Source organism: Carlito syrichta, unplaced genomic scaffold (assembly GCF_000164805.1).
Source record: "Carlito syrichta isolate Samal-C Ts95f unplaced genomic scaffold, Tarsius_syrichta-2.0.1 Scaffold309730, whole genome shotgun sequence".
Lineage (NCBI taxonomy): Eukaryota > Metazoa > Chordata > Mammalia > Primates > Tarsiidae > Carlito > Carlito syrichta.
Window position 1 is genome coordinate 913,474 of NW_007253826.1, and position 26,703 is coordinate 940,176.

The 26,703-nt window shown below is 44.1% G+C and overlaps 1 protein-coding gene and 1 pseudogene across 1 annotated transcript in view; one reads left to right on the forward strand and one right to left on the reverse strand.

The window, feature by feature from the left end:
• The window catches only part of ERI3 (ERI1 exoribonuclease family member 3), a gene marked incomplete at its 3' end in the record, with an annotated part of 75,994 nt that overhangs the window by 7,669 nt on the left and 41,622 nt on the right, over nt 1–26,703 (forward strand). The window contains exon 3 of the mRNA XM_021717418.1: nt 8,172–8,449. Within this exon, the coding sequence (XP_021573093.1) occupies nt 8,195–8,449 (255 nt within the window). The remainder of the gene's footprint in view (nt 1–8,171; nt 8,450–26,703) is intronic.
• On the reverse strand, nt 19,008–19,708 carry LOC103270124 (annotated as a pseudogene).

Consider the following 26,703-nt stretch of genomic DNA (forward strand, 5'->3'; position numbering starts at 1 on the left):
GGGCTCAGGCAATCCACTCACCTCAGCCTCCCAAAGGCGCGGGATTACAGGCTGAACCACCGAGCCCGGCTCATAATTTTTCTTTTTAAAATATAACAAAAGGCCAGATGCAGTGGCTCAAACCTGTAATCCCAGCACTTTGCGAGGCTGAGGTGAGAGAATTGCTTGCAGGAGTTCAAGACCCGCCTGGGCAACGTAGCGAAACCTCATCTATACAAAAAAACAAAAAAATTAGCCGAGCATGGTCATTCATGTCTTGTGGTCTCAGCTACTTGGGAGGCTGAGGTGGGAGGACTGCCTGAGCCCAGGAGGTCGAGGTTGCTGTGAGCCGTGATTGTGACACTGCACTCTAGCCTGAGTGACAGAGTGAGACCCCAACAACAACAACAAAAATATAAATGTATATATATATGTATATATATATATAAAATTCTAAAAGCAAATTGGGATAATTTGAACAGACTTAGTTATTGTTTAAGGCTGAGTTACTTTTAGTTAAAAACACACTTTACCTCAAGAGAAAACATTGATATGCATTGTTAGCCCTATGGTTGATGGGGGAATTAGTCAAGGGGGGAAATGTGGGTCATCAAACGTGGCAGAGAAGAACAGAGCCCCAAAGAGCTGAGTGCCTCTGAGCCTTAGTTTTCTCATGTGTAAAGTGGGAATACTGTTACCCATTTTGCTTGATAGTTGGGAGGATTAAATGACATAAAATGTGTAAATTACTAATACAGTGTCTGGCTTATAGTATTTTCAGAAAATGGAGTTTTTCTTTTCTCTTTCTCATGTATTTACAACAGTAGTTCCCTTTTTTAAAGCACTTACTATTGTGCAAATCATTTTATATACATTGTATGGTTGAATTGAACCCCAAAGATATAGATATTAATATTATTATGCTATTATTATGAAGAATTTATAGCCAAGTCAAGATTGAACCTAGGTTTGTCTATTAATGGTGTTTTAACACTAGATTGTTTGATTCCCTGCTTCTATACTAATTCTCCATCTTGAAAGCAGGAGTAGAAAGTGTTTAACATGGCATACCTCATCAACAAGGGTACCTGCATAATCAATGTTTGTATACCTAACCCTGAATTGTACCCCACATCTTTATAATTAAAAAAAAAAAGAAAATGTTTAACAGTCCTGGGTACCTCTCATAGGGTCACCTGCTGTCTGGAAGTGTAGGAGGTGCTTAACAGGGTGATGGTATCATACCCTGCCCTCCTTTCGTCTCTAGCCTATGTGTTATGAAGCAAGACTTTGCCCCTTTTTGTGTGTGATGGGCTTGTAAATGACTTGCAAGATTTTGCAAAAAAATGTCTTCCAGCTTTGGCCCCTGGAAGGAGTTTGCCCAGGCTATTGAGCATGGCTGATAGTTTAGCAGACAACAGGCAAATCACAGACAATCACTTCTTTTTATATGCTGCCTTGAGCTGCTGAGGCAGGCCAATTGAAGGGGAGTGTAAGCCTGCTGTGGCCTGTGAAGTTGCTGTCAGAATTTGGTGTTCCTGACGGCCTTTAGTGACTTTGACTCTGCTGATAGTTTGGGATTAGCAGCTGCTGGGGGCGGGGGGTGGGGGGGTGGGGGGGGAATGGAGCCTACTCTCCCTAGCCCTGCCTTGAAGCTGAAGCAGCTGTAGCTACAGACCATGACAGTGACTGGTTGTAGAGGGGAGGAGACTGTTCTGTTGAAGTGAGGACCTATCTTTAGAGTTCCTGCTTCCTTACCACTTTGGGGCCATGTAGAAGTTTCAGGATATGTCAAGCTTTGTCTTGTCTCCAGCCTGTAACCTTCAACAGACTAGACAGAGCCTTTGGGCTCCAAGCCTTTTCTGTGATGCTGGACAGAAGTTTAGGGGACGTGTAGTGAGGCCTGTTCCTTGTGTTGGAGCAGTGGCTTGAGACCCTGGCTTTGGAGTTGGGAGCCCTGAGTTCTGTTCTCTTTTTTGCTATGTGAACCTCGGGCAGTCCTATTCTCTTTCTGGGCCTCATTTTCCCTGGCTGGCTGGACTGTGTTTCTTTCACCTTTGACAATCTTGTTTTTGCAAAGTGCTCCGACAGTAAGGATGTATTCATTAGGTTGAAGATTATGACTTTTGAAGGCATGCAGTTTATTTATATTTTCCCAGGCTATTTTTAGCTGCCTGAGACAAAGCCTATGACTAAGTGAGTTCCAGACAGGTATTACTATGTTCTTTACCGTTTCTGTGAGTTAGGTGCCTAAGCACTTGTGATACTACAGGTAAGATTGGAACAGGGACTTTTCCCAGGTGTGGAAACTGAGGAAGCTATGGCCATAGTGGTCCAGGTGCTTCCAGTCAGTACCAGAGCCTGCTTCTAGTACTTTGGAATTGCTGGGAAATGTACCCCAGTTTGGCTTTTAATGGAATGAATTTAATCCAGGGGTTTAAACCCATACCCTCCCAGAGCTTCTAGTGTGGCTGAGGAGGTGGAGTGGAGTAGATCACATGTTTCCTGATAGGCTCCTTTTCTTTTCCCATTCCCGTGGCTCCCCTGGCCTGTGTGTGTGGATGTTAAAGGATGACCCCCTCCCTTCGCCCTTTCTCCCCACCTCCAGTAATGGAGGCTATAAAATGTCTATTTACCCAAGACACCAGAACGACTCCTCTGTGGTTCCACTAATCTGGTGATTTGGTGCTTCTTGGTCTCTCAGGTAAATACGAATTGAGTCTTTTTATAAAGGCATATTATTTCCCTCATTAAATGTGTGTTTTGGCACATGTGTTATTTACCTGATAGACAGTAATGGCTGCAGAGGAGCCATTGGTGTCTGTTGTGTAAATACTCTGCACCGAGACCATCCTCCAGGGGCTGTAGTTCCAGCCTGTTTCTCCAAATCAGGCCAGCCCTGTGGCAGCCCCTATTTACCCCTCCCCTGTACCCATGGGGGTGGAGGAGGGGGGCTGGTCCCTTCATTTTGAGGAAAGAATCATTCATTTTCTTCCTTGCCATAGTCTACTTACTACCTTTACTTGGCTAGGATAAGGAAAAGGATGTCTGAGAATAAATGTGTATAAATCTTGGTTTCTGATGAAAGATAGTTTGCAGAAATACACAGACTCAGAACTGTTTCTTTAAGCATACAGACATTAGTAGAAAAGAAAACTCCTTAAAATACCAAGGGGTGCCAGGGCAGGTGGGATACTGCTGCAGGGAGCAGGGGTGTTTCCAAAGAAGGCTTTATGGTGACAAGTGCCAGTGAGGGGGACTTTGAGTGGGTGCACTTCTGATGAAGACACAGCAGGATAGGGAGACTGTTTGGGTTGCAAGATGCTTTGAGGGCAGGCCTTTGCCAGCTTCCTTGCAGAGGAGAGTGTGCAGCCTACCTTCTGTGGGCAATCATGGGGAGAGTGCTCTCCCTCACATATTGTCTGCTTTGTTTTTAAGTTTTTTTTAAAAACCACATTGCACATGGATTTTATTTTATTATTATTATTATTTTTTGAGTTGGAGTCTCACTCTGTCGCCCAGATTGGAGTGTAGTGGCACACTCCCAGCCACTGCAGCTTCGACCTGCTGGCTCCGGCGATCCTTCTGCCTCAGCCTTCCAGGTAGCTGGAACTACAGGCACGTGCTACCACACCCAGCTAATTTTTTTATTTATTGTAGAGATAGGTCTCGCCAAGTTGCCCAGGCTGGTCTCGAACCCGCGGGCTCAGGCAATCCACTCACCTCAGCCTCCCAAAGTGCGAGATTACAGGCTGAGCCACTGAACCCAGCTTGGATTTTATTTTATTTTATTTTTGAGTTGGACCCTCACTCTGTCACCCAGGCTGGAGTGCAGTTGCATGCTCATGGCCACCCCAGCATTGACCTACTGGGCTCCAGAGATCCTTCCGCCTTAGCCTTCCAAGTAGCCAGAACTACAGGTGTGCGCTACCACTCCCGGCTAATTTTTTGATTTGTTGTAGAGACAAGGTCTCGCTAAGTTGCCTGGGCTGGTCTCGAACCTACAGGCTCAGGCAATCCTCTCGCCTCGGCCTCCCAAAGTGTTGATATTACAGGCTTGAGCCACCTTGCCCAGCTGCACATGGATTTTAAAAAGCAAATTTTAAAAAGTTTGAAATAGCCCAAATTTATATAAAAGTTGAAAATACAATACAAAGAAATTTCCCCCCTGAGCCATTTGAAGGTTAAACTGCCCACCTAATGTCCCAGCTCCCTGAATGCTTTGTGCATATTTTCTACAAGCAAGGACGTTTTCCTACCTGGCCAAAATACAACCATTAAAATCAGAAAATTGACATCGATAGACTGCCTCCATCTAATCCTCAAAATCCATTCAAGTTTTGCCAGTTGTCCCAGCACAATGATCCAGTTCAGAATTGTAGGTTGGTTGTATTTAGTAATCAAGTATTGTTAGTCTCCTTTAGGTTTTCTTCAGTAAACATTCCTTGACATTCATGACCTTTTTAGATTACAGACTGGTTATTGCATAGATTGTCCTTCAGTTTAGGGATTGTCTGATGTTTTCTCATGATTCTATTTAGGTTATGCAACTTTGGCAGGAATATCACAGAAATGATACTATATTCTTATTGCATGCTTTCAGAAGGCTCTTGATTTTGGTTTATGTCATATTGATTATGTTCATTTTTTTTTTGAGTTGGGGTCTCCCTGTGTTGCCAAGTCTAGAGTGCAGTGGCATAATCACAGCTCACTGCAGCCTTGAGCTCCTGGACATAGGTGATCCTTCTACCTCAGCCTCCCAAGTAGCTGGGACTACAGGTGTGCACCACCACACTTGGCATATATTTTGATTTTTGTTGTTGTAGAGACGAGGTCTTACCATGTTGCCTAGGCTGGTTTTGAACTCTTGGGCTCAAGCAATCCTCCTGCCTTTGCCTCCCAAAGTGATTACAGGCATGAGCCACCGCGCCTAGCCTTGATAATGTCCATTTTGATCACCTGATTAAGGTGTTATCTGTCAGACTTCTCCATTATGAAATTACTCCCAGTTGTAATTAATAAGTATTTTGTGAGTAGACACTTGAAACTATGTAAATATCCCTCATCAAACTTTATTTATATTTTTGTAGACTTACAGTTTATATTGTGTGCATTGTAATCCATTATTATTATTGTTTATTGGCTTTATTATTGGCATTATTATCGTTGTTATGGTGGCTCTTAGGTTCTTTTGATATGTTTCCATCATTCTTGGAGCATTTCTGTGCTTTCAGATACATGTTCCAGGCTCATCTTGTATTTTCTCTGCCACAGCCCTGGAATCAGCCATTTTTCAAAGGAGCTCTGTTTCTTCCTTTTTTTTTTTTGAGTTGGAGTCTCACTCCTTCACTCAGGCTGGAGTGCAGCGGCACACTCACGGCTGCCTCAGTGTCGACCTGCCAGGCTGAGGCGATCCTTCTGCCTCAGTCTTCCAAGTAGCTGAAACTACAGGTGCACGCTACCACACCCTGCTAATATTTTGATTTATTGTAGAGATGAGGTCTCACCAAGTTGCCCAAGCTGTTCTTGAATCCATGGGCTCAGGCCTTCCAAGGTACTGGGATTACAGGCTTGAGCTAGTGCCCGGCCTCTGTTTCTTTTAGTGGAGAATGGTGTTTAGGTGTGCTAGGTATGCTCATTGCTATTGAGTGTTGCTGTTCCCTGGCCCTTACTTAGACTGAGCTAGAAAATATATAGGTATTCATGTGTGTATATTTGTGTGTACCTATCTATCATACTCACTTTTACATCTCGATTTATATACATATATCAGAAACCATGAGTTTATACTTTTCCTGCCAATTCCAATCCAACACCACAGAGTTTCTCTCTTTTCATATTTTAACTCCTCCCTCTAATAGTGAGAAAACTGGTTCCTATTATCCGTAATATATGCACTTCTTTGATTAATGTATCTGTATGTAACTAATATCCCATTGCTGCCCTTTACTCCTCATGAGTGCCTCTTTTACATTGCCTGTGACTCCCCACATCAGACTGCCTCCCCCTGATATGGATGCTCTCTACATGCCTACTTGGCTCTGACATGCTACACCATGCCTTCCCACCTCTGCATGGATGCCCTTTTTACTCTGCCTGGGCTCTGACACTGCCCGCCTCCCCAGACCCTTCTGCCTCCACTCCAACTGGTATAGATACCTGCCTTCCTTTGCTGCATTTAGTGGCTTTAAGATTGAATTTTCAAGGAAGGGAATAGGAAGAGGTGCCCTCTGTTTCCTGACTTGAGCTGAATTTGGTTGTTAGAAGTAATGGAAGTGTAGAACCCAGTGACTGCTGACTTGTAGAGGCCTGGCCTCTTAACATCTACTCTCAAGACTGCCTACAAGAGAAGCTTTTTGATGTGGGTAAAATCAGATGAGAAAGCAAGACCTGCAGGCAAGAGGTCCACTGGCCATCAGTGTGTTGTCCGTGGAAGGGAAGAGGGTATATATAGTATGCTCTGTGGGAAGTCTAAAGCATTTTAGGGATATGGAAGGCATCAGTGTTACTCTTGGAGGTTACCTTATGCATTCATTGGATTTATAGGCCCTAAATATGGGGAGATCCAGGCTTGGCTAGATGGACATAGCCCAATAGGATAGTAGTAGTAATAATAGTAGGCTAATATTTATTGAGTCCTTATGTGCTGTTAGACTTTACAGGTGTTGCCTCATTTTATTCTTGAGTAGATGCTATTTTTTAAAACTTATTTTTATGTTTTGAAATAGAGTCATAGAGACAGAATCTCACTGTGTTGCTCAGGTTGGTCTTGAACTTCTTTTTTTTTTTGAGTTGAAGTCTCACTCTGTCACCCAGACTGGAGTGCAGTGGCACGCTCCTGGCCACCGCAGCCTCGACCTGCTGGGTTCCAGCGATCCTTCTGCTCAGCTTTCCAAGTAGCTGGAACTACAGACGCGCGCTACCACACCCAGCTAATTTTTCTGATTTATTGTAGAGATGAGGTCTTGCCAAGTTGCCCAGGTGGGTCTCGAACCCGCGGGCTCAGGCAATCCACTCACCGTGGCCTCCCAAAGCGCGGGAGCACAGGCTGAGCCACCGAGCCTGGCTGGTCTTGAACTTCTTGGAGCCATTCAGAGGCAAGCCTTTGGCTCTATTGGAATGGGGCTTCAGAAAGCATAAACTTTGGCTATTCCTGTAATGAGCAATGAGATTTCTTGTTTGAGGATTAAAGTTGAGGGAAATTTGAATGTTGGGTATAAAAGGGGAGACACAACATTTCTGCTTTGTTCCTTTTTTTTTTTTAAAGGAAGATTGGATTATTTGTGAGTAAAACTTAGGCTTTGATTTTTTATATTTAGTTAGCCTTCTGAGGAGAAGGCATTCTGCAAATTTAAAGGGAAAAGTGATTCAGTTTTTTTTTTTTTTGCACATGTTCACTCAGAAAACTTTACTAGACTTTTAGCAATGTTCCCATTACTGCCACATCTGGGTTTTCTTTTTCTTTCCTATTTAAAAAGTCCTGCAGTCATTCAGGGCCTCTAGTAGAGAGTGAGTCTAAGGCAGCAAATGAGAAGGCCTAAGGCTGTTGCCAGCTGTGTTCTCCAGGCGCTGTTCATTCCCCCAGGGTACCACTTACTCGTGTGGGGGTTGGGGAATCACCAGAATGTTGTGAGCAAGCTCCCCTGTGATTGGCTTTGTTTGCTTTCACCTTGGGAGAAGGGAGGAGAGTATGTGGAGATGTCAGGATACAGACAGGAAAGCCAGGGGCAAATGACTCCTAATGGAGCTGAGGAGAGCCTTGTACATTTTCTGCTGTTTGTCTGAGTCTACTTAGCTCCCAGGACTGATTGTACAACAGAGTCACCTCATGTTACTTTGGGACCCATAGCTTTAATGTTAACTGTTGCCACCTGAGAAGTGACTGCAGAATTTTTCTCTTTTCTCTCTTTTGAACTTTAGAGCTCCATTTAAAGATGAAGACTGATGTTGCATATTGTTTTCAGAATGATCTGGGAGACTCAGAGCTGTAATAATGCTGCAGGTGCTGGTATTAAGGTCTTGAACTTTAGCAGTGAACACTGTGACTTAGAAAAGGGGCCCAGAAACACTAGGGAGTGGCTCCTGTTGTGTAGATATTCCTGAAGACTAGATGGAACAGGGCCACAGTGGGAGGGGAGTAACCCAGGCTCTCTGTTCTTTTTTTTTTTTTTTTTTAACTTTCCCCCCCTAAGTTTTAGATGCTTCTGGATGTTCAATGCTAGCACCTTTACAGACTGGAGCTGCTCGATTTTCTTCGTATTTACTTTCAAGAGCAAGAAAAGTGCTGGGCTCCCACTTATTTTCTCCCTGTGGTGTTCCGGAGTTCTGCTCCATATCCACCAGAAAGCTGGCGGCCCACGGCTTTGGCACATCCATGGCGGCAATGGTGTCCTTCCCTCCCCAGAGGTATCACTACTTTTTAGTGCTGGACTTTGAGGCCACGTGCGACAAGCCACAGATTCATCCTCAGGTAACTGTTGCATCATTGCTTTAGAAAAGGTGGGGTGGGCAAAGAGGGAGGGAGGACAGTCTTGCTTCCTGGGACCCAAAGGAGCATTCTCATGTCTTCCTGGCTTTTAGCTACTCATTTGGAGGTCCTGCCTAGGAAGCAGGACTTGGTTCAGGTATGCTAGGGTAAGGTAGACCTGAGAAGTCTCCGGGGAGAACTGGGCACATTGTTTCTCTTTGGTCTCAGCTTTTGGATCAAAACATTTCCTTCTCTCCCATCCTTCCCCTCTCTGTTCCCCTCTTTCTCCCTTCTCCTGCTACCTTTACTTGGTCTTTTATATGTGGTAGCCAGCCTCCAACATGACCTCAGTGATCCTTACCTCCTGGTATTCATAACCTTGGTAGTTTTCCTCCTGCACTGAATCAGAGATAACCCTGTATAACCAATAGAATATAGTAGAAAAGACAATGTGTAGACTTCTGAGGCTAAGTTAAAAATTATTACATTCTACCTTATTCTTTTGGATCACTTGCTTTGGGGGAAGCAAGTCACCTTGCTACCAGTACTCTTAAGCAGTCCTGGGAAGAGGCATATATGTGTAGGAACTGAGGCATTTAACCAGAAGTTAGTGCCAACTTGCCAGTCATGTGAATGAGCTATCTTGGAAGGGAGTCCACCAGCCCCAGGCAAGCCTTCAGATGACTGCAGCCCTGGTAAACATCTGACTCAGGAGAGAGCCTGAGCTAGACAGCCAACCGAGCAACTCCCAAATTTCTTACTCATAGGAACTGTGGGTGATATAACAAATGATGATTTGTTATATGGTATTAGATAACTTCAACAAATACCATTGTTGGTTTATTGGAAGGAATACTTTCTTTTTGCTTGCCTTTTTTCCTTAGTCATCAACTGTGTTCAAAGATCTTTTACCTTTTAAGATAATGCTACTGGGGAGCTTGGATTAGCAGCAGAGAGGCACCTCTTCTAGGTGATACTGAAGTGCTTGGTGTTTGCTTTGAGGGAATGATTGGGGGCTAATGTGGCAGTTCATTGTATTGTCTTTGCCTTGAATATGCCTGATTCTAGGACCATAACTCTTCCCTGTAGACTAGGTTATAGGGTATGTAATTTTGGGATGCATGGGCGTTTTGGTCTGGAAGCAACTTTCGATAGTAAGAATGAGGAGAAGAGGACCTCAGCATTCGGCACTTGTAAAGCAGAGAGGAGCAGGGTCCATTCAAAACTCATGGTTTTTTCCAGGAAGGGGTCTGTTTTTAGAATGGTAGATTATTTTACATAAATCAGACACCACAACCTCTTTAGTTTTCCCTTCTCTTCTTTCCTCTTCTCCCTTAAAGCAGTGGTCTGCCTTTAGGGCATTGGGATGAGGCCTCCTGATCCAGGAGCTGGATAAGGAGTATGTCCTCAGAGAATGAAGTATGTCCTCAGAGAAGAAACTGGGTGAAGGGACCACTCAAGCCACATTTACTTTTCTCTGCTCTTCCTCCAGCCTGTGCAATAGGCTTCTTCTCTGCCTCCTCAAACTACTGGAGTTTCTGGTGTGGTGGAGTAGCTGGGTGGTGGGTTGGGATTTTTCCAGGTTAGGAATCAGGTATTTGTTTCTAATATGCCATATTATTTTCCCTTTTGGTGATATAGGTTCCCATGACCAAGTAAGTCCTAGTGGGATGTGAAACTAAAATCTAACACAGCTCTGTTGCATATGATTCATCCCTCTTCTGAATCCTTGTAGTCACTTGGCACCTCCATTATGGCATTTACCGCTTTCTGTTTCCTGGTGTATGCTCGTACATGTGTGTTTCTTACCTTTTCAGTTAGATTACAAACTTAGATAATCATGTAGCTTTGTTCTCTTGTCCTGCAGAGGGTCCTACCAATGTTCCTGAAGGTGAAACCTGAATCATGTCTCAATTTGGTCTATCAGTGTCATCTTTCATCTCTTTCAAGGGCATTGTTTTATTCATTCATTTATTTATCATAATGCTGAAGACAATGCAGTACAGATTTAAATCACTTGTATCACCACCTTTCTTCCCAGACTTAAGCACCAAGGCCTTCAGAACTAGGCTGAGTTAGGGTTTGATGCTGTTTACCAGGATCTGGGCCTGATTAAAGATTATCTCCAGAATCAATGAACCCTGATGATGTGATTCCAAGGGCACTTAAGGAATTGGCTGCCCTGGTTCATTATTAGCAAAGCATTAGCTGTTGCTTTAGAGAACTCGGGAAGAAGCATTTGCTGTCTTGCTTATCTTTAAAAGGAAAATACGAATGATCTTGGAAATTATAGACCCGTTAGTTTACTGCTATTCCAGAGAAGATACTTGACCTGATCGTCAGATAATCAATCAGCTAACTGCTAGAAGAGTGTGGGATACTGAGTAATAACTTACATGGGTTTGGGAAGAAGAGCAAATCCTGTCAGATCAATCTAACTTCTTGCTGTGACATAGTGATGGATTTGAGTGGATCTAGGGCAAGTGATAAATGTAATACATCTTGACTTCATTAAGCCTCTACAATGCTGTGATCAACAGTAGGGAAGGTGAGTTTGGGGCCAGACATCTATGTTAGACTACATATCAGACCACCCTCAGGAAAGGGATGGGGCAGCTTGAGACTTGTTGTTAGCGACAACTTAACACTTCTTTAAGCTTTGCGGGTAGCAGGATCCTTATAGGACTCAGAGAAATCTTAGAAAATGGAGAAAAGTCGTCAGCCCATATAGAACATCACTGAGGTCTCATAGCTCAGATTCTCAGTAGAGCTTCTCTGTGTTGTTTAGGTTTTCTGATAACCAGGGAAGTAGAGAAACTGGAAAAGCTCAGGAAAGGAAGAATAAAAATCATTAGATTTTTATTGGACTTAGTAAGAAATAAACAAAATTTTATTTTATTTATTTATTTATTTTTTTGAGTTGGAGTCTCACTCTGTCACCCAGACTGGAGTGCAGTGGCCGCTCCCAGCCACTGTAGCCTCAACCTGCTAGGCTCCAGCAATCCTTCCACCTCAGCCTTCCGAGTAGCCGGAATTACAGGCATGTGCTACCACGCCCGGCTGATTTTTTGATTTATTGTAGAGATGAAGTCTCACCAAGTTGCCCAGGTGGGTCTCAAACCCGCGGGCTCAGGCAGTCCACTCACCTCAGCCTCCCAAAGCGTGGGATTACAGGCTGAGGCACTGAGCCCGGCGACAAATTTGAATATAGTTTTGGTGACTGATTTCTTGTCCAGACTAAATGTATTCATCGTGTGGGGAGTAGTTTTAACAAGGAGTATGATGAGACTTGCTCTTCATTTTAATAAGGACAAAAAAGAAATGAATTTAAATGGAAGCAGGAAAGGTTGAGATTAGGGATGAGAATGAACTTCCAGAAGAGACAGTAAAAGGACTAGAATAAGGCGTGCAAATTAGACAGCCTTCCTTAGCATTCTCTCAGTATGGCTTGATTGGCTATCCATTTGACAGCAGTTCTGTATGAGTAGGGGCTGCATGGCTCCTGGATGTGGGGCTGGGATTGAGAATGAGAACCATCCCAGCTCCCCTCCCTAACCAGCTCCCAGGAGCTTTCAATTCTCAAGTCTCAGTGTCTGCATAGTACACTTCTGATTCTTATGAGAATATGTCCTATCCCTTGAGTGTGTAGGAGGCAGAAACGGTTTTGGGCCAGGGCCTGTTTGGAGACGTGGTATGGGGCTCATTTCTCTCATCTGTCTCTGGTTTTCAGGAGTCCCTGAGTCAACTTATTAGGACTATCTTAAAGGAATGCCATCACAAAAAACTAGCAGGTATAACCTCTGTTGTGCTTGAGTGAGTAACGATATTGGTTATAAACATGGTTAAATGTGAGATTTTCCATTTGTCCTCATTTTTGCTGTTTATTTTTGTACTTTGTTCAGCTAGGTGAAACTGGAGTGGTCGGTTTGCCGGTAATAGGCTTTTGCGTTCCTGTTTTTTATGCTCATTTTATTTGTTTTACATGTTTCCATTCAGATAAACATGATAGGTGTTGGTTGAATGGGAGACTGTTTTTCATTTGAAAACATTTTTTTCACTTAAATCTTAATTTAAATGGTTTAAAATGTTTTAGAGGCTCTAAATTTCAGGAACGTGGTTCCTTTCTAGTTTTAGGAATTGTTTCCTGATATAGAAGTAGATTTTTATCTGGTTTAGGAGAATTGTGCCTCCTTTGTCCTCACTAGCAGGAGTTCATGTTGCTCATTTTGGTGTGGATGTGCATGGAATGATGGTTGTTGTGACCCTGAGGTCCAGAGAGCAGCCTGAAAGCTTTGGTGGAATCTTTAATTGTGCATCTTTAACCTTGGGGCAAGTTCTCTCACCACCTCAGTGTTCAGAAGAGACCAAAGCAAATGTAAGTGAGGAAAATGAGGTATAGGCCACAGCACGTGGGGAGGAAGAAGTAACCTCAGCTGTCTGGATGGCCAGGGAGCGGGGCAGCCTAGCTTTCCCATCCAGGGAGCTGCCATCCTGGCTGCTGCCTAGCCTTCCTCCCTGAGATCTCTCTGGCCATCCATCAGATTCCTAGGTAGTCTTTTCCTCACTGATCTGAAGCAGCCCTGCCGACTGTTTGCCTTCTCATCTGTATTCAAGTGCCCATAACTTTGGAGAAAAATGACCTTTGGGGTTGAGGTTTTCTAGTGTTTGGTCTTTGTCCACAGGGGCTTTTTTTTCTTTTTATGAAACCTTGAAGAGACTCCATCTGCATTTTCAGTTAGAACTGTGAGTAAAGGAGTTTTTCTTTTATAGAAAATTGTCCAGATGCTGGGTTATTTTTGAAAGGTAGAGTAGGGAGAGGGTTGATGGTGACAGAGGTAAAGGGATAAAATAGAAGAGAGGCATTTGGAGGATTTCAGTGTGACCTAGAGCTGGCACATCATTATTAGTCTTTTGTGGGAGAGACATTTTGGAAAACTTTACAGGAAATTGGTTAAGATCCCTACCAAGCAAACGATATTGATTCCTTTCTCTTCCATTCAAGGCTGAAAGGCAGGAATCCCCCCAACCTCTCCCCCCCTCACCACACACACATTACTCTTTGCTCTATATTACCTTCTTTCCTTCTCTCTGTTCTTGGCTCTTGCAGTCTCCAAATGGACAAAAAGACAGTTCTCTAGGAAAAAAACCCACCCTTCCTTCTGCATTCAATTGTCCTGGTTGCAGCTTCCCTGAATGGGAGGGGTGGGGCACAGGCTTTTTAGCAGGAGAGTTGTTGGATTGTGGTCCCTCTGCCTGTGGCCCCAGTCACCATGCACTTTTTTCTGTACAGACAGGCGAAGGCGCTGACGCTATTCTTCTAAACTGGGAAATGAAATGCAAAACCGACGTTAATGTAACATTATGGTTGAGATTAAATGCACCAAAATCAGGAAATTCAAAGTTATGCTTCCCACAGCAACTATAACTCAGCCTCATCTGGCGTGTGTAGTATTTTGTGTTAGTGTGGATGGTGTTATATGTTAAGACATTAAAGTTAACACCATAAGCAGAGCACAAAATGCTTGAGGGGGCTGAGTTATGATGACTGTGTGAGCTGTAAGTGTTCTTGCACAGGCTCCGACTCCTGGAATAATTTTTCCCCTGCCCATCAGACCAATTATTGCTTTTGTTTTTAGTTATATTTCTGCTTTAACACATCTCTTCTTTCAGGGTCACTATAAATGAATTCCTCTACTGGTTAAGATCCAGTAGAGATGGTAGGAATCCAGTGATGGTGGTAGGAATGGGTGGCCCACTAGGCCCTTTTGTCCTTTTTGTTGCTGCCTCCATAAATGTGGTATTCCCCCTCCCCCTCCAATAGCCGTCTTTCTCCACAAGCTGCTGTTTCCTGGTGGTCTCTCACAGGGATGGGCCTTCCCTTGACTCTCACTGTGGCTCCTCACTAGTGCTCCCTGAATGGGAACAAGCATTTGCTGTGTCCTAGTCTTGGCCATATTGTAACTTCATGTGAAAGCCGAAGGGCCCTTCTTTATTTGGAGCAGACATAGCAATGGAGAAGTAAAATATACATCTCGGGGAATGGAGCACTGATGCATGGTGGCGCAGCCTTGTATGTTTGGCATAGCAGAGACACGATCGAAGTGGGTTTATTTGCTCTGTTCAAACTGCTTCTTCACCTTCCCCAGAGTTTATACCTTTAAGCTGCCATGGTGTGTAGTTAGGCTATAGAGTAGCCTAGGGGTGGGGCCAGGAACTTTCCTTGGAGAGCACTGGGTCACTGGTAGCAAAATCACCACATAATTTAGTGCAAATCAGGAAACATTCCCCCCTGTCTCTTATCCATGGTGGCCTCCCCATGGCTGAGACAGCTGTTGGAATGCAGATTTTTTTTAGGCACTTGGCTAAGGTTGGTGGTGGTGAAGAGCTCTAAAGAATAGGGCCATTGACAAATGGTGAATGAAATAAGGGACTGTAAAATAACAGTGACACTGAGCAGCCTTTTAAAGTTTTTGTTGGACATGACAAAACCAACTAAATCAGCAAAGAAATGGGGAGGACCTCATTGTAACCACCTTAGAGGCAATGAAAAGGCCTCTTTTCCCTCTTTGGATAGCAACTTTAAGCTCTGTATTAGAAGCTGGGGGAAAGTAAAGACAAGTAAGAAATGGGCCCTACCCTCAAGGAGCTCATAGTCGAGGAGGGTAGACATATATATAACAACTGTTTTTTTTTTTTGAGTTGGAATCTCACTCTGTCGCCCAGGCTAGAGTGCAGTGGCATACTCACGGCCACTGGAGCCACCAGTGATCCTTCCGCCTCAGCCTTCCAAGTAGCCGGAACTACAGGCGCATGCTACCATACCCGGCTAATTTTTAAATTTTATTATAGAGATGAGGTCTCGCCAAGTTGCCTGGGCTGGTCCCGAACCCGCGGGCTCAGGCAATCTACTCGCCTTGGCCTCCCAAAGTGCTGGGATTAAAGGCTGAGCCACCAAGCCCGGCCTTAACAACTATTTAAAAAAAAACAAAACCACTAGGCAGTATGAGAACTACCATTACGTAGGTAAGTACTTGGTACAGTAGGGGTACAAAGGAAGGGAGTGATCAACCCTGCTCACAGTGTGGGGAAAGGGTTGCATAGCCTTGTGTTGTAAGGAATTTAGGAGACCAGAGAGGGGCAAGGGGGTCTGAGACCTCTCAGAACTGTTATTGCTAGAGTAAAAGAAGGGGCTCACAGAGTAAACCAGGATGAATTGGCCTAAGTATGAAAAAACTGACTTTGATTGCAGGCTTGTCTGTGGGAATGTTAGAAATGAGGATGAGGGAGAAGGAAGACTTTGAACCTGGTAAATACACCCCTGTTCAGTTAGTTGGATTATCTGTATCAGTTATATGCTGTTTCTCACACTCAAGCTGGAAAGTCTTATTGGGATGCTGTAAGTGAGATTACAAAGACTGGAAAAGCCTTAAGAGCATTTTAGCCAATAAAGTGTGAGCAAAAGGGTGAGGATCAAAGTGGAAATATGTGAACCTGTGAGCTGAGGCTCTGAGGCATTGTCAGGGAGGTTAATCTGATACATCAACTGTCATTGAAGGTAGCAATTGGTGAACTGCTAGGTCTCCAAGGAGAGGCAATGGCTGGAGAGTGACATGACACCTCCCTTCTCTCTCCTCCGCCCCCCAAAAAGTACTATGAATTTGGATCTGGATCTGCTAGGACGCACCTCCAGTAGACCAAGGAGTTTTAGACCCTTCCAATAGATAAACGCAGCTGGTGACTAACATTGAGAGAAGCGTGGAAGGCAGGATTAATGAAGAGGCAGGAGAGGGTCTGGGTAATGAGAAGATGGGTGAGAGCAGAGGGGGCTGGAGAGTGTGGGAGTGGGGGCTGAGCTCCCTCTGAGCAGCCTCAACAGGTACAGCTATAGAAGGACAGCTAGCAGGTTGGAAAGGGGTGGGGAAGTGAAATCCAAAGGAGTGTTTAGGATAAGCCCATAGGCTTCACTTCTTGCTACCCCCACCCTGTTTTGCTTTTCCTCTCCCCTCTACAGATTACATTTCTTTTGTAATCTGATCTTGGTTGTTTGACACAAGGAAACTGATATTAGGAGACCCTTTTTCCATCTCTGTGTCTCATTGGAAAAAATGATATTAGGAGACCCTTTTTCCATCTCTGTGTCTCATCATTTTGATTAAGATGCCATTGGGATGATTATTTTTTATCCTTTTATCCCGGGTGTTCACAATACTTAAAAGGCCCCACAGCCTTACATTTATGTGATGAGTTTTGAGCTTTAGCTGTTAAAATTGAGCCATAGCCAAAAAGCCTGAGACAAGAGTGCACTCAGATTGACACTAGCTCCCCACAGGCTGGCAGGTCTGCAGCAGAAGGGTGAGCAGGCTGACACAAACAAAAAGGGGTTTGTATGTATTGAGTACTACCATGGGCAAAGCCCTGTTATGTGCTGGAAGAATCAGAAAGGAGTTAAGTTAGAAAGGAGATCTGGAAGGAGAGACAAACATCAGGGAAGCTTTTATTCTGAAGTAGAGGTACCTTGGGATGAGCGGCTGTGTTGGTCCTGTTCCTGCTTATGTTTGGTCAGTAGGAGACATGGAGGGTATATGCAGGAAGCAAAACAGGTCTGTAACACGAGTGGCTCTACTTTTGTTGTAGTGTTGTGGTCAGTATCTAGTCCTAGGGAGGCCATTCCAGCCAAGGGCAGATCTGAGGGTTAGATGTTGGCAGAGACTCTTATTTGGAGATGCTGATGTTGCTATAGGTAAATAAGTGTACAGCAAAAACAGAAAAGGAAGTTTGTTTTGTTGAGTGGAATAGAAGAAACAGAAATGTTGCAAGCTGGATTTCATGGAAATGGAGAGGAAGATGTTCCAAAGGGGTTTAAAATATTTGTAGGGAAACAATTGTTGGTTTAGATACATTACTTGAAAGATATGCTAGTGGGTTGGACTATGATATTAGTGGGTTGGTGATGGTGAGAATGGAGAGAAGTTATATGTTGTAACCCTTAGGTGTCCTGGAAAAGAAACAAGCTTGAGAACTGTGCTCTTAAGCAGCTCATAACTCCTTTGTATACTAGTGAGCTACTGGGGAGTTAGTGGTACTGAGAGATTTGCTAAGGAGTGGAGTATGGAGTCTATAGTTGTTGTCGATAAGGTTCTCTATGTTGAAGATCCATATCAGAGATAGCAGGGAGAACAGTTATAGATGAGCTCCGTAGTGGTAATGTAAGTAGTTATTCCTCTGGAATCTGTTTGATGTACTGTTTGGCCATTAGCTTAGGGGAGGTGAGTAGTGAGAGTAGGTAGATAGAATAACAGGCTGAAAGTTCGGAATCTTGTTCTCCAAAAGCGTGATAATACTTAGAGCCATGATTTGACATTGCAGTATGTGGAAATGGAGTCTAAGGACTATGTCTGCATTGTTCACAGTTATTTTTTCCAGCATGGGCAGCCTTTGAAAGGCCAACTGATAAACTGAAAGAGATTGATAGTTAGTTCGGGAGGGGGGAGGTAAGGAGCTGATTAATGGGATGAAACATGCCTTTTTTTTTTTTTTGAGTCAAGGTCTCACTCTGTTGCTCAGGCTAGAGTGCAGTGACATGATAATGGTTTACTACAGCCTTGACCTCCAGGGCTCAGGTGATCCTTTTGTCTCAGCTTCGCAAGTAGTTGGGACTACAGGCATGTGCCACCACGTGCAGCTAATTTTAAAATTTTTTATAGAGATGAGGTCTCACTATGTTGCCCAGGTTGGTCTCAAACTCCTGGGCTCAAGTAATCCTGCCTCAGCCTCCCAAAATGCTGGGATTATAGGCATGCGCCACCATGCCCAGCTGAAACATAACATTTTGATAAGGTCTGCCCCCCCACCAGTCAGTTTAATGGTAGAAGTGGGTCACATGCTATACCAGTTCAGTGTGAACATTTTCTAATAAATTTTTTCTGAAACTAAAAATGTTCCCTCTTATGTCATCTAAAGGTCTACCCCAAGCTGAGGGATGAGAAGACTGGGCCCTGAGTTTCTTGGAGGAAGTCCCCAAGTTGATATGCTCCCTCTTTACAAGGAGACAGGGCAGGGAGAGCAAATTCTAACCTCAAAGAAAAAATGATTAATGGGCAGTAATCATGCTGCTCCATCTTTCTTACAAGACCTGCTAGCCCTTCAAAAGGAACCATATCCAACCGGGCTCGGTGGCTCAGCCTGTAATCCCGCGCCTTTGGGAGGCTGAAGTGAGTGGATTGCCTGAGCCTGCGGGTTCGAGACCCGCCTGGGCAGGCGAGACCTCATCTCTACAATAAATCAAAAAATTAGCCGGGTGTGGTAGCATGCGCCTGTAGTTCCAGCTACTTGGAAGGCTGAGTGGAAGGATCGCCGGAGCCCAGCAGGTCGAGGCTGCGGTGGCCGGGAGCGGCCACTGCACTCCAGTCTGGGCGACAGAGTGAGACTCCAACTCAAAAAAGAAAACAACAAAAAAACAAACAAAAGGAACCATATCCTTAACTGACAGGTATTTTTCAACGTGGCTGTGACTCAGTTTCTTGAGGGAGAGAGCCCTGAGCTCCTCCTGGAACCTCTACCATCAGTGGTAATGGGCCAGGGTACGGTTGGCCTTGGCCATCTTGTGCATGTTGTGCTTCCTCTTGATCACGGGGCCCTGGTTGTGAAAAGCCTCCAGCAGCTCATTTGACAGCTTCTCTGGCATCAGTGTCTGCCAGTGCTTCCTCTCCTGGCACTCAGTGATCATCTACTTCATGGCCAAGAAGTCATGATGTCCATCGATCGGCTATGGGCACAGGGACCTGGTAAAAATGGCCACCCTTGAGGAAGGGTACCAGCCCAATCACAGGCTCACAGTTTTTCAATGCTTGGTGGAAGGTGGTATAGGGGTCGTGTTCGATGGTTTCCTGTTTCTCTGCAGAAGCAGCATGGTACTTCTCAAACTGTTTCTTTTTCACAGTTTCCAGAGTCTATGTCATGAGGGATCTAGCCAGTACTTTGTTTCCTCCTTTCATCATCATATTGTGAATTTACCGATCACTGGATTTTCAAACACAGAGCTTGTTTTCGTTACTGGGGCAGCTTTGATGAGCTGAGTCTTCTTGAGCTCCTGTTCATACTTCTCCTCCTCAGTTAGCTCAGCTTCAGTCTGGGATCCCTGTATTCAGGACCATAGCAGCTCCACCTCACCTGGGTTAACCTTGAAAACCATAAGTCAGTGAGCTGCACACCCAGCACCAGGCCTCACCACTCTCACACAGCCCTCACTGTGGGGGCAGCCATCTTGGCTTGGTCTGCTTTCACTGGAAAGGTAACATGTCAGGGTTAGGCCTTGAAAGGAAGTTCCTGGTGATGAAGTAGAATGTGGTGGCTGGCGATGTTGGCAAGGAGTCCCCAGATTGCTGCCTCTGGATATGCAGGAATTTCTTTGATCTTGTTCTAGATTTGTGGCCAGTGTTAGAGAGGCCTTTCTCAGGACTAGAGGCAGTAAGGTAGACCAGATAAGCTCTGACTTGTGTCTGTAACAAGACATCTTCATAGAAGGGCTATCCAACCCTTTTTTTGGTTCATTTGAACAGAAGGAAGGTGTTTTCTAGAGGGCTGAGAGAACAGTGTACTGAGCACTCTAGGTGTAGCTGTTGCCCTGGTCTTGATAGTATTCCCAATGGAAGCAGGCATTGTCATGACAAGACCTCCCGCTAGCTCCTTGACAGAGATGTGCCAGTGTGCTCTATAAAGTTCTGGGATGTGACATGCTAGTTTTTCTGCCTTAGCTCTTGGTAGCAAGAAGGATGAAAGGTTTGATGACGAGAGCCAGGAATGGTTAGCAGATCGAAAGGGCTTGATCCAGTGATTAAAAGTGGGCCAAGTAAGGATTTGTTCTGAAGGGGAAGCTAAGGCCCTTAGCCTCTGATTCTCACTTGGTCAGTACATCTATGATATGGAGTTAGTCACATAGATGTTCTAGACTACACCTTTGGTATTTAAAATATGGTCTGAGAAGCAGCGCAATCATGCAGAATATCAGGCTTGCCCTACTCTAGAGTTAAATAGAATCTGCAAATTGACAAGTTCTTCAGGTAATCTGAAGTCTGAGAAACACTGCTGTAGTCTGGACCAAAGGATCACAAACTTCTGTGAGCATCAGTCCCATGGCGTATTAAAACACAAGTTGCCAGTCCTACCCTCAGGGCTTCTCATTCAGAAAGGCTAGGGTGGAGTTTGGAGTCTGAGGGACTATGGTTTGACAACTGCTGACAACTGAGCATCTTTGCTTTCCCATCTGTAAAATAGGGGGGTAATTCCTGTCTGCCTACAAAGATGAGGGATCATATGAACCAGTGTGTAAGAAGAGTGTTTGGTGCACTGTGATCAGGATGTCAGTCTGTGTATTGCTTACTTACTGGCCAGTGAATTTTTAAAAATCTATTGTCATGCCAGCACAACTCTACCTTTTCTGGTTTTTGGCTATCACTTGTGAACAGAGAACAGGAAATCTATGAGCTACCCCATGGGGATGCAGTCTTCTGTGAAGAGATCAACTGTCCCTAGGCATGGGGATGTGGATATAGATGAAGATTATTGAGCAAGGCCTCCTGAAGCCCAGACAGCTTCTCTGGGTTCCTAGTCACATTGCCTGACCAGAATTCTCAGTTTGCCTGAGCAGGCCTGATACTGTTTTGATCACCTGTTACTTGTCCCCATCTTTTTACCCCTAGTTAGTATATCATTAGGACAATATTTGGCTCCATTTGAAAAATTGTCTCTGTGTAACCAAACCTCTGACTCATCTTGTGATTCAGAGCAAGTCACATGACTTTTTCTTACCTTGTTGGGTGACTAATTAATTGAACAGGCTTTGTCTCAAGTCTCAGAATGTGGAGTCTGGACCTCCAAAGTGAGAGGTCCTGAAGTAGAGGCTGTTCTGATATGAACCAATATTGCATAGTGGTTAAGAGCATGGACTCCACAGCTGGATCCTCTGGATTTGAGTATTTGTCTCCACTACCTACTAGTAATATGACCTTGGAAAAGTTACTTGTATTTTTTATGCTTCAGTTGCCTTATTGACAAAATGAGGTCAATAATAATACCAGTCTTATAAAGACCGATAGGAGGATAAAGTAAATTAATATATTAAGTGCTCAAAACAGTGCTAAGCATGTAAAAGCTATATGTGTTGTTCCTTTTTTTGTTTTTTTTTTTTGAGTTGGAATCTCACTCTGTCACCCAGACTGGAGTGCAGTGGCACGCTCCCGGCCACCGCAGCCTCGACCTGCTGGGCTCCAGCGATCCTTCTGCCTCAGCCTTCCAAGTAGCTGGAACTACAGGTGCATGCTACCACGCCCGGCTAATTTTTTATTTATTTAATTTAATTAAATTAATTAATTAATTAATTTTTTGAGTTGGAGTCTCACTCTGTTGCCCAGACTGGAGTGCAGTGGCCGCTCCCGGCCACCGCAGCCTCGACCTGCTGGGCTCCCGCGATCCTTCCGCCTCAGCCTTCCAAGTAGCTGGAACTATAGGCGTGCACTACCACGCGCAGCTAATTTTTGATTTATTGTAGAGATGAGGTCTCGCCAAGTTGCCCAGGCGGGCCTCGAACCCGTGGGCTCAGGCAATCCACTTACCTCAGCCTCCGAAAGCGCTGGGATTATAGGCTGAACCACCGAGCCCAGCCTGATTTATTTATTTATTTATTTATTTAATTTATTTTTATTTTTTCTAAACTTTCTTTCTTTCTTTTTCTTTTTTTTTTGAATTGGAGTCTCACTCTGTTGCCCAGACTGGAGTGCAGTGGCCGCTCCTGGCCACCGCAGCCTCCACCTGCTGGGCTCCGGAGATCCTTCAGCCTCAGCCTTCCAAGTAGCTGGAACTACAGGCGTGTGCTACCACACCTGGCTAATTTTTTATTTATTGTAGAGATGAGGTCTCACCAAGTTGCCTAGGTAGGTCTCGAACCCGTGGGCTCAGGCAATCCACTCACTTCAGCTTCCCAAGGTGCGGGATTACAGGCTGAGCCACCGAGCCTGGCTTAATTTTTGATTTATTGTAGAGATGAGGTCTCTCCAAGTTGCCCAGGTGGGTCTTAAACCTGCGGGCTCAGGCAATCCACTCACCTCAGCCTCCCAAAACGCTGGGATTAGAGGCTGAGCCACCGAGCCTGGCTGTGTTAGTTCTTATTAGTAGAATTAGTTTACTATGACCGGTGGCCCCATAGTGAGCTATTGGGGTTTAGCAGGGAAGCAGCCCCTGCTTTTCCAGGGAGCATAGAGAAAACCTTCAGGCCCTTTGTCAGCATAGTGACTAGAGCCAGGGCCCTATCCAGAGACTTTTTTTTGTCTCCACTGAAATGGTAAGTTGGGTTTAGCACCCTTCCACTTCCATGCCCTCCCTTAGTGCTGCCTCTAGGGGACCTCTCTAGCATACAGCCTGAGATTTGTTTAAGTTAATTTTATGACAGATATGTGTACAGGTAGCTACAAAGAAATTATTTGGTTGTTTGCTGTGCTGAAGGTTCAGCTTCACGGAGGCACTAATATCTGAAGTTATTTACAACTGATTATATAAAAATGCTTGAACTGTGGCTGTTTCTGAGTCAAATAGAGCTAGAGATAGACACAGGTATGCAAATAGAGATAGACACAGGTATGCACACTCCTTGGTGAGGATACAGTTTCTGGACTTGGTCCCCTTCATCCATTGGTATTATGTTTTCTTTTTTCAAACTAACATTTCATTAAGGGTAAATTATAATTCACTTTGTACCCCTGCTCCTCTCAAATAAAGAATAGCAGTGTCTATTTTCAACCTCTTTTCTATATTTTAATTGCTTTGGGGGTCTATGGGGATGAGTGGAGGGGGACATGTTGGTGAAAAATCAGCCATTTAAATCTCCAATTTTTTACCCTTCCTTGTCCTGAAACTTCGAGCATCAGCTCTCATCTGTCAAAGTGTAAATCAGCAATTAAAACCCAAACAGCCAAATGCCAAAGATGACCTGAAGCACAAAGCAACTGACAAACAAGTCCGGACAAATCGACGGGTAATTTATAAGCTTTGCCCTAAAATCTAATTATTTGGCAATTCGAATTTGCAGCCAGCCAGGGCTCGGCAATAAATTTAACCCGCCATAAATTATTTAGGAGCAGGCTGTGGTGTAAATCAAAACCACGAGTGTTTGTTTAAGAAATAAGCTCCTTGTGCATAAAATGTCTTTTTTTTTTCCAGGGGAGAAACTGTTCAGCAAACCATGCCCCACTACCCGTGTAGCCCTCACTTCTCTCATCCAACTTCCCCTCTTCTCTCTGACCTGGAGGCTCCTTGATCCCTTGGAGAAAGGACCTGCCTTTGCATGGGACTTTTATATAAAACCAAGTATTTGGATAAAATCCACCTGCTTGCTAGGGTCTGCTTTTTCTATCTTTTGCTATGATATTGCTTTTGAATTTTATAAAACCTTTCAGTGCAGGGAAACACATTTTTTGGAATATTCTTCAGAGGGTAGCAGGAAGGGATAGATTAGTTGTTACTGTCTCTAAATTGAGGGAGGGCAAGTTCCATCTTCCTACGTTGACAGTCAGAAGCCATGAAAAATGATTTGGCTCATTTTCTTATTTCAGATAGGACATAGAAACATCAACTCAGGCAGAGGAGAATCTATGCTTAAGAAAAAATATCTAGTATGCTACACTATTAAACTCTCTATCTCATTGTTACAAATTCCAACAGTCTAGCCTGAGCCCTTCTTCTTAAAATCTTTTGTTGTTCTGTCTTCAAATATAATCTTATCACGGTAGACACTTCAGTGGAAGGGAGTTGGAATACGCTGAAAGCAACCTACACATTTATTTCTTGTAATCTACTGATTATGGGTGTGAAATTTCATTTGAAATGCTGTTGCAGTTTTGTCCTCAGTTTATCAAGGGAATCACTGGGTGTTCCTAGCTGAGCAATTAGAAAGTAGCTGAGTTAAAGACCTCTGCTCCAGCTCACTTAAAATGGTAAATTATCTGGGCATGTTGGTGTGCCCTGTTAGTGCCAGCTACTCAGGAGGCCAAGGGAAAGGATTGCCTGAGCCCAGAAGGCTGAGGTTGCAGTAAGCCTTGACTGTGCTACTGCACTTCAGCTTGGGTGACTGAGTGATACCCGACTCAAAAAAAAAAAAAAAAAAAAAAGGTAAATTAATATTTAATTGGCCCATCCTTTTTATTCTTCTGTTTTCTCTCCCCCCAAAAACAAACAAAAAGATTTGTAAGGAGATAGTAGGTACAACAATAATATATCTTGGATATTTTGAAAATCCAAATTCTGAGGCTTTTGTCCTTAGTTGTCTAGTTATGGCCCAATTCTCATCCGTCATCAGTAGGTAACCCAGTGGTGGAGGTAGTTTATGAATGGTAGAAGGTGACCAACTGTTTCAAGTTTAGCACTGAAAGTCCTATGCTCTGGGAAATCCTTGGTCCTGAGTGAACAGGACAGTTGGTTTCCCTAGGTAAAACTTGGATTTGATGGCTTGTGGCAGTTGAGAGAGGAAATACCACTTAGAGATGAGACAGTGGATTTAGCAGAAAGTGCTTTGGACTGTTACATATCTGGATTTGAATCCTGGCTCTACCACCTACCATCTTTGTCCTCTTAGGCAGATCATTTCTCTACTCTGATTCTATGGAAAGTTCTGTGAAAACAGTGTTTTTTGCTAGAGCCAGGCCCTTGGCTTGTCCCTTCCACTTAATAGCCCCTTCATATGTTTACTCAACAAAAGTTGAGAGAGTGAGGACTATGTGCCAGACGGGATCTAGGTACTGTAGATGCACACGGAAGGCACATGGTTCCTGCCTTCCCTAAGCGCAGAGCCTGGTGTCATCTGTGTTACTGTAGCCATGGTGGAAGTTTTTCAGTAGCAGTCCTCTAGAATTTTTCTGACTGGATAGTCCACATTCACTGCTATTATAATTTGAGAGCAACCTCTTTCTTGGAGATAGTAGTCTGAGTTCCCTCCAGGATGGCCTTTTAGAGTAAAAGAATCAGATCTCTCTTGACCTTCAGATTTTGAAAGCTACCAGTCCTACTCTCTTTAAGTTTCGTTTTCCCCATTTTGGAGTCCCAGCTCTGTCCCTTACTTGCAGTATTACCGTGAACAAGTGATTTAACTTCTTTGGGCCTTAGTTTATTTGTGAAATAAGGAAAACAATGATTCCTGCCTCATGAGTTGTTAGGAGGTTTAAATGAGATTATTCCTACTAGCACTTAGTGCAGTGTTTGCCACACAGTAAGCCATAAATGGAAGGAATAAAATGATTCTATTTTCCATGTGTCTTGGAGAGTGTTGGAGACCAGCTCCTCTTCACCTTTTGCTCAGACTTTGAGCATCTCAGAGAGAGGAACCACATCTCGGTTTTGTGTGTGTGTGTGTGTGTGTGTGTGTGTGTGTGTGTTTTGAGTTGGTAGTCTCACTCTGTCGCCCAGACTGGAGTGCAGTGGCTGCTCCCGGCTACCGCAGCCTCGACTTGCTGGGTTCCGGCGATCCTTCCGCCTCAACCTTCCAAGTAGCTGGAACTACAGGCACGCGCTACCACGCCTGGCTAATTTTTTATTTATTGTAGAGATGATGTCTCGCCAAGTTGCTCAGGTGGGTCTCGAACCCGCGGGCTCAGGCAATCCACTCACCTCAGCCTCCCAAAGCACGGGATTACAGGCTGAGCCACCGAGCCCGGCTCACATCTCATTTTCATCTCTTTGTCCACAACCAGTCCCTGCCTGGTAAATAGTAGATGCTTAATAGTATTGGTTTATACTTGATGATGGTATGGTGATGATGATATAACCTATCTCCTATGATTAATAAGGATAAAATAAGAAAATGTATGTGAAAGCACACTTACGTAAATGGAAAAACATAACACTTTGTATGTCCCTCTACTAAAGTATTTGTCATCGTGTACTGTTCATTATTTGTTCACCTATCTTCTGCTCACTAGTCTATGCACTTCTTGCAACTGAAGACTACATCTTATCTCTAAATGCCACTCCAACACCTGTATGATATCCTGCACAAAGCAGACATTCAGGTAGTTTAATTGAATACAAATGACTCACAAAGGCAAGGAATTGTGAAACTACTAATGGAGGTAAAGGAGAAATGGTACATATACACTGGTCCTTTCTGTTGTTACCTTTACACTAAACTTCAAAAAAGAAAAAAATATATTTATATATATAAGCCAGGCTCGGTGGCTCAGCCTGTAATCCTGCGCCTTTGGGAGGCTGAGGTGAGT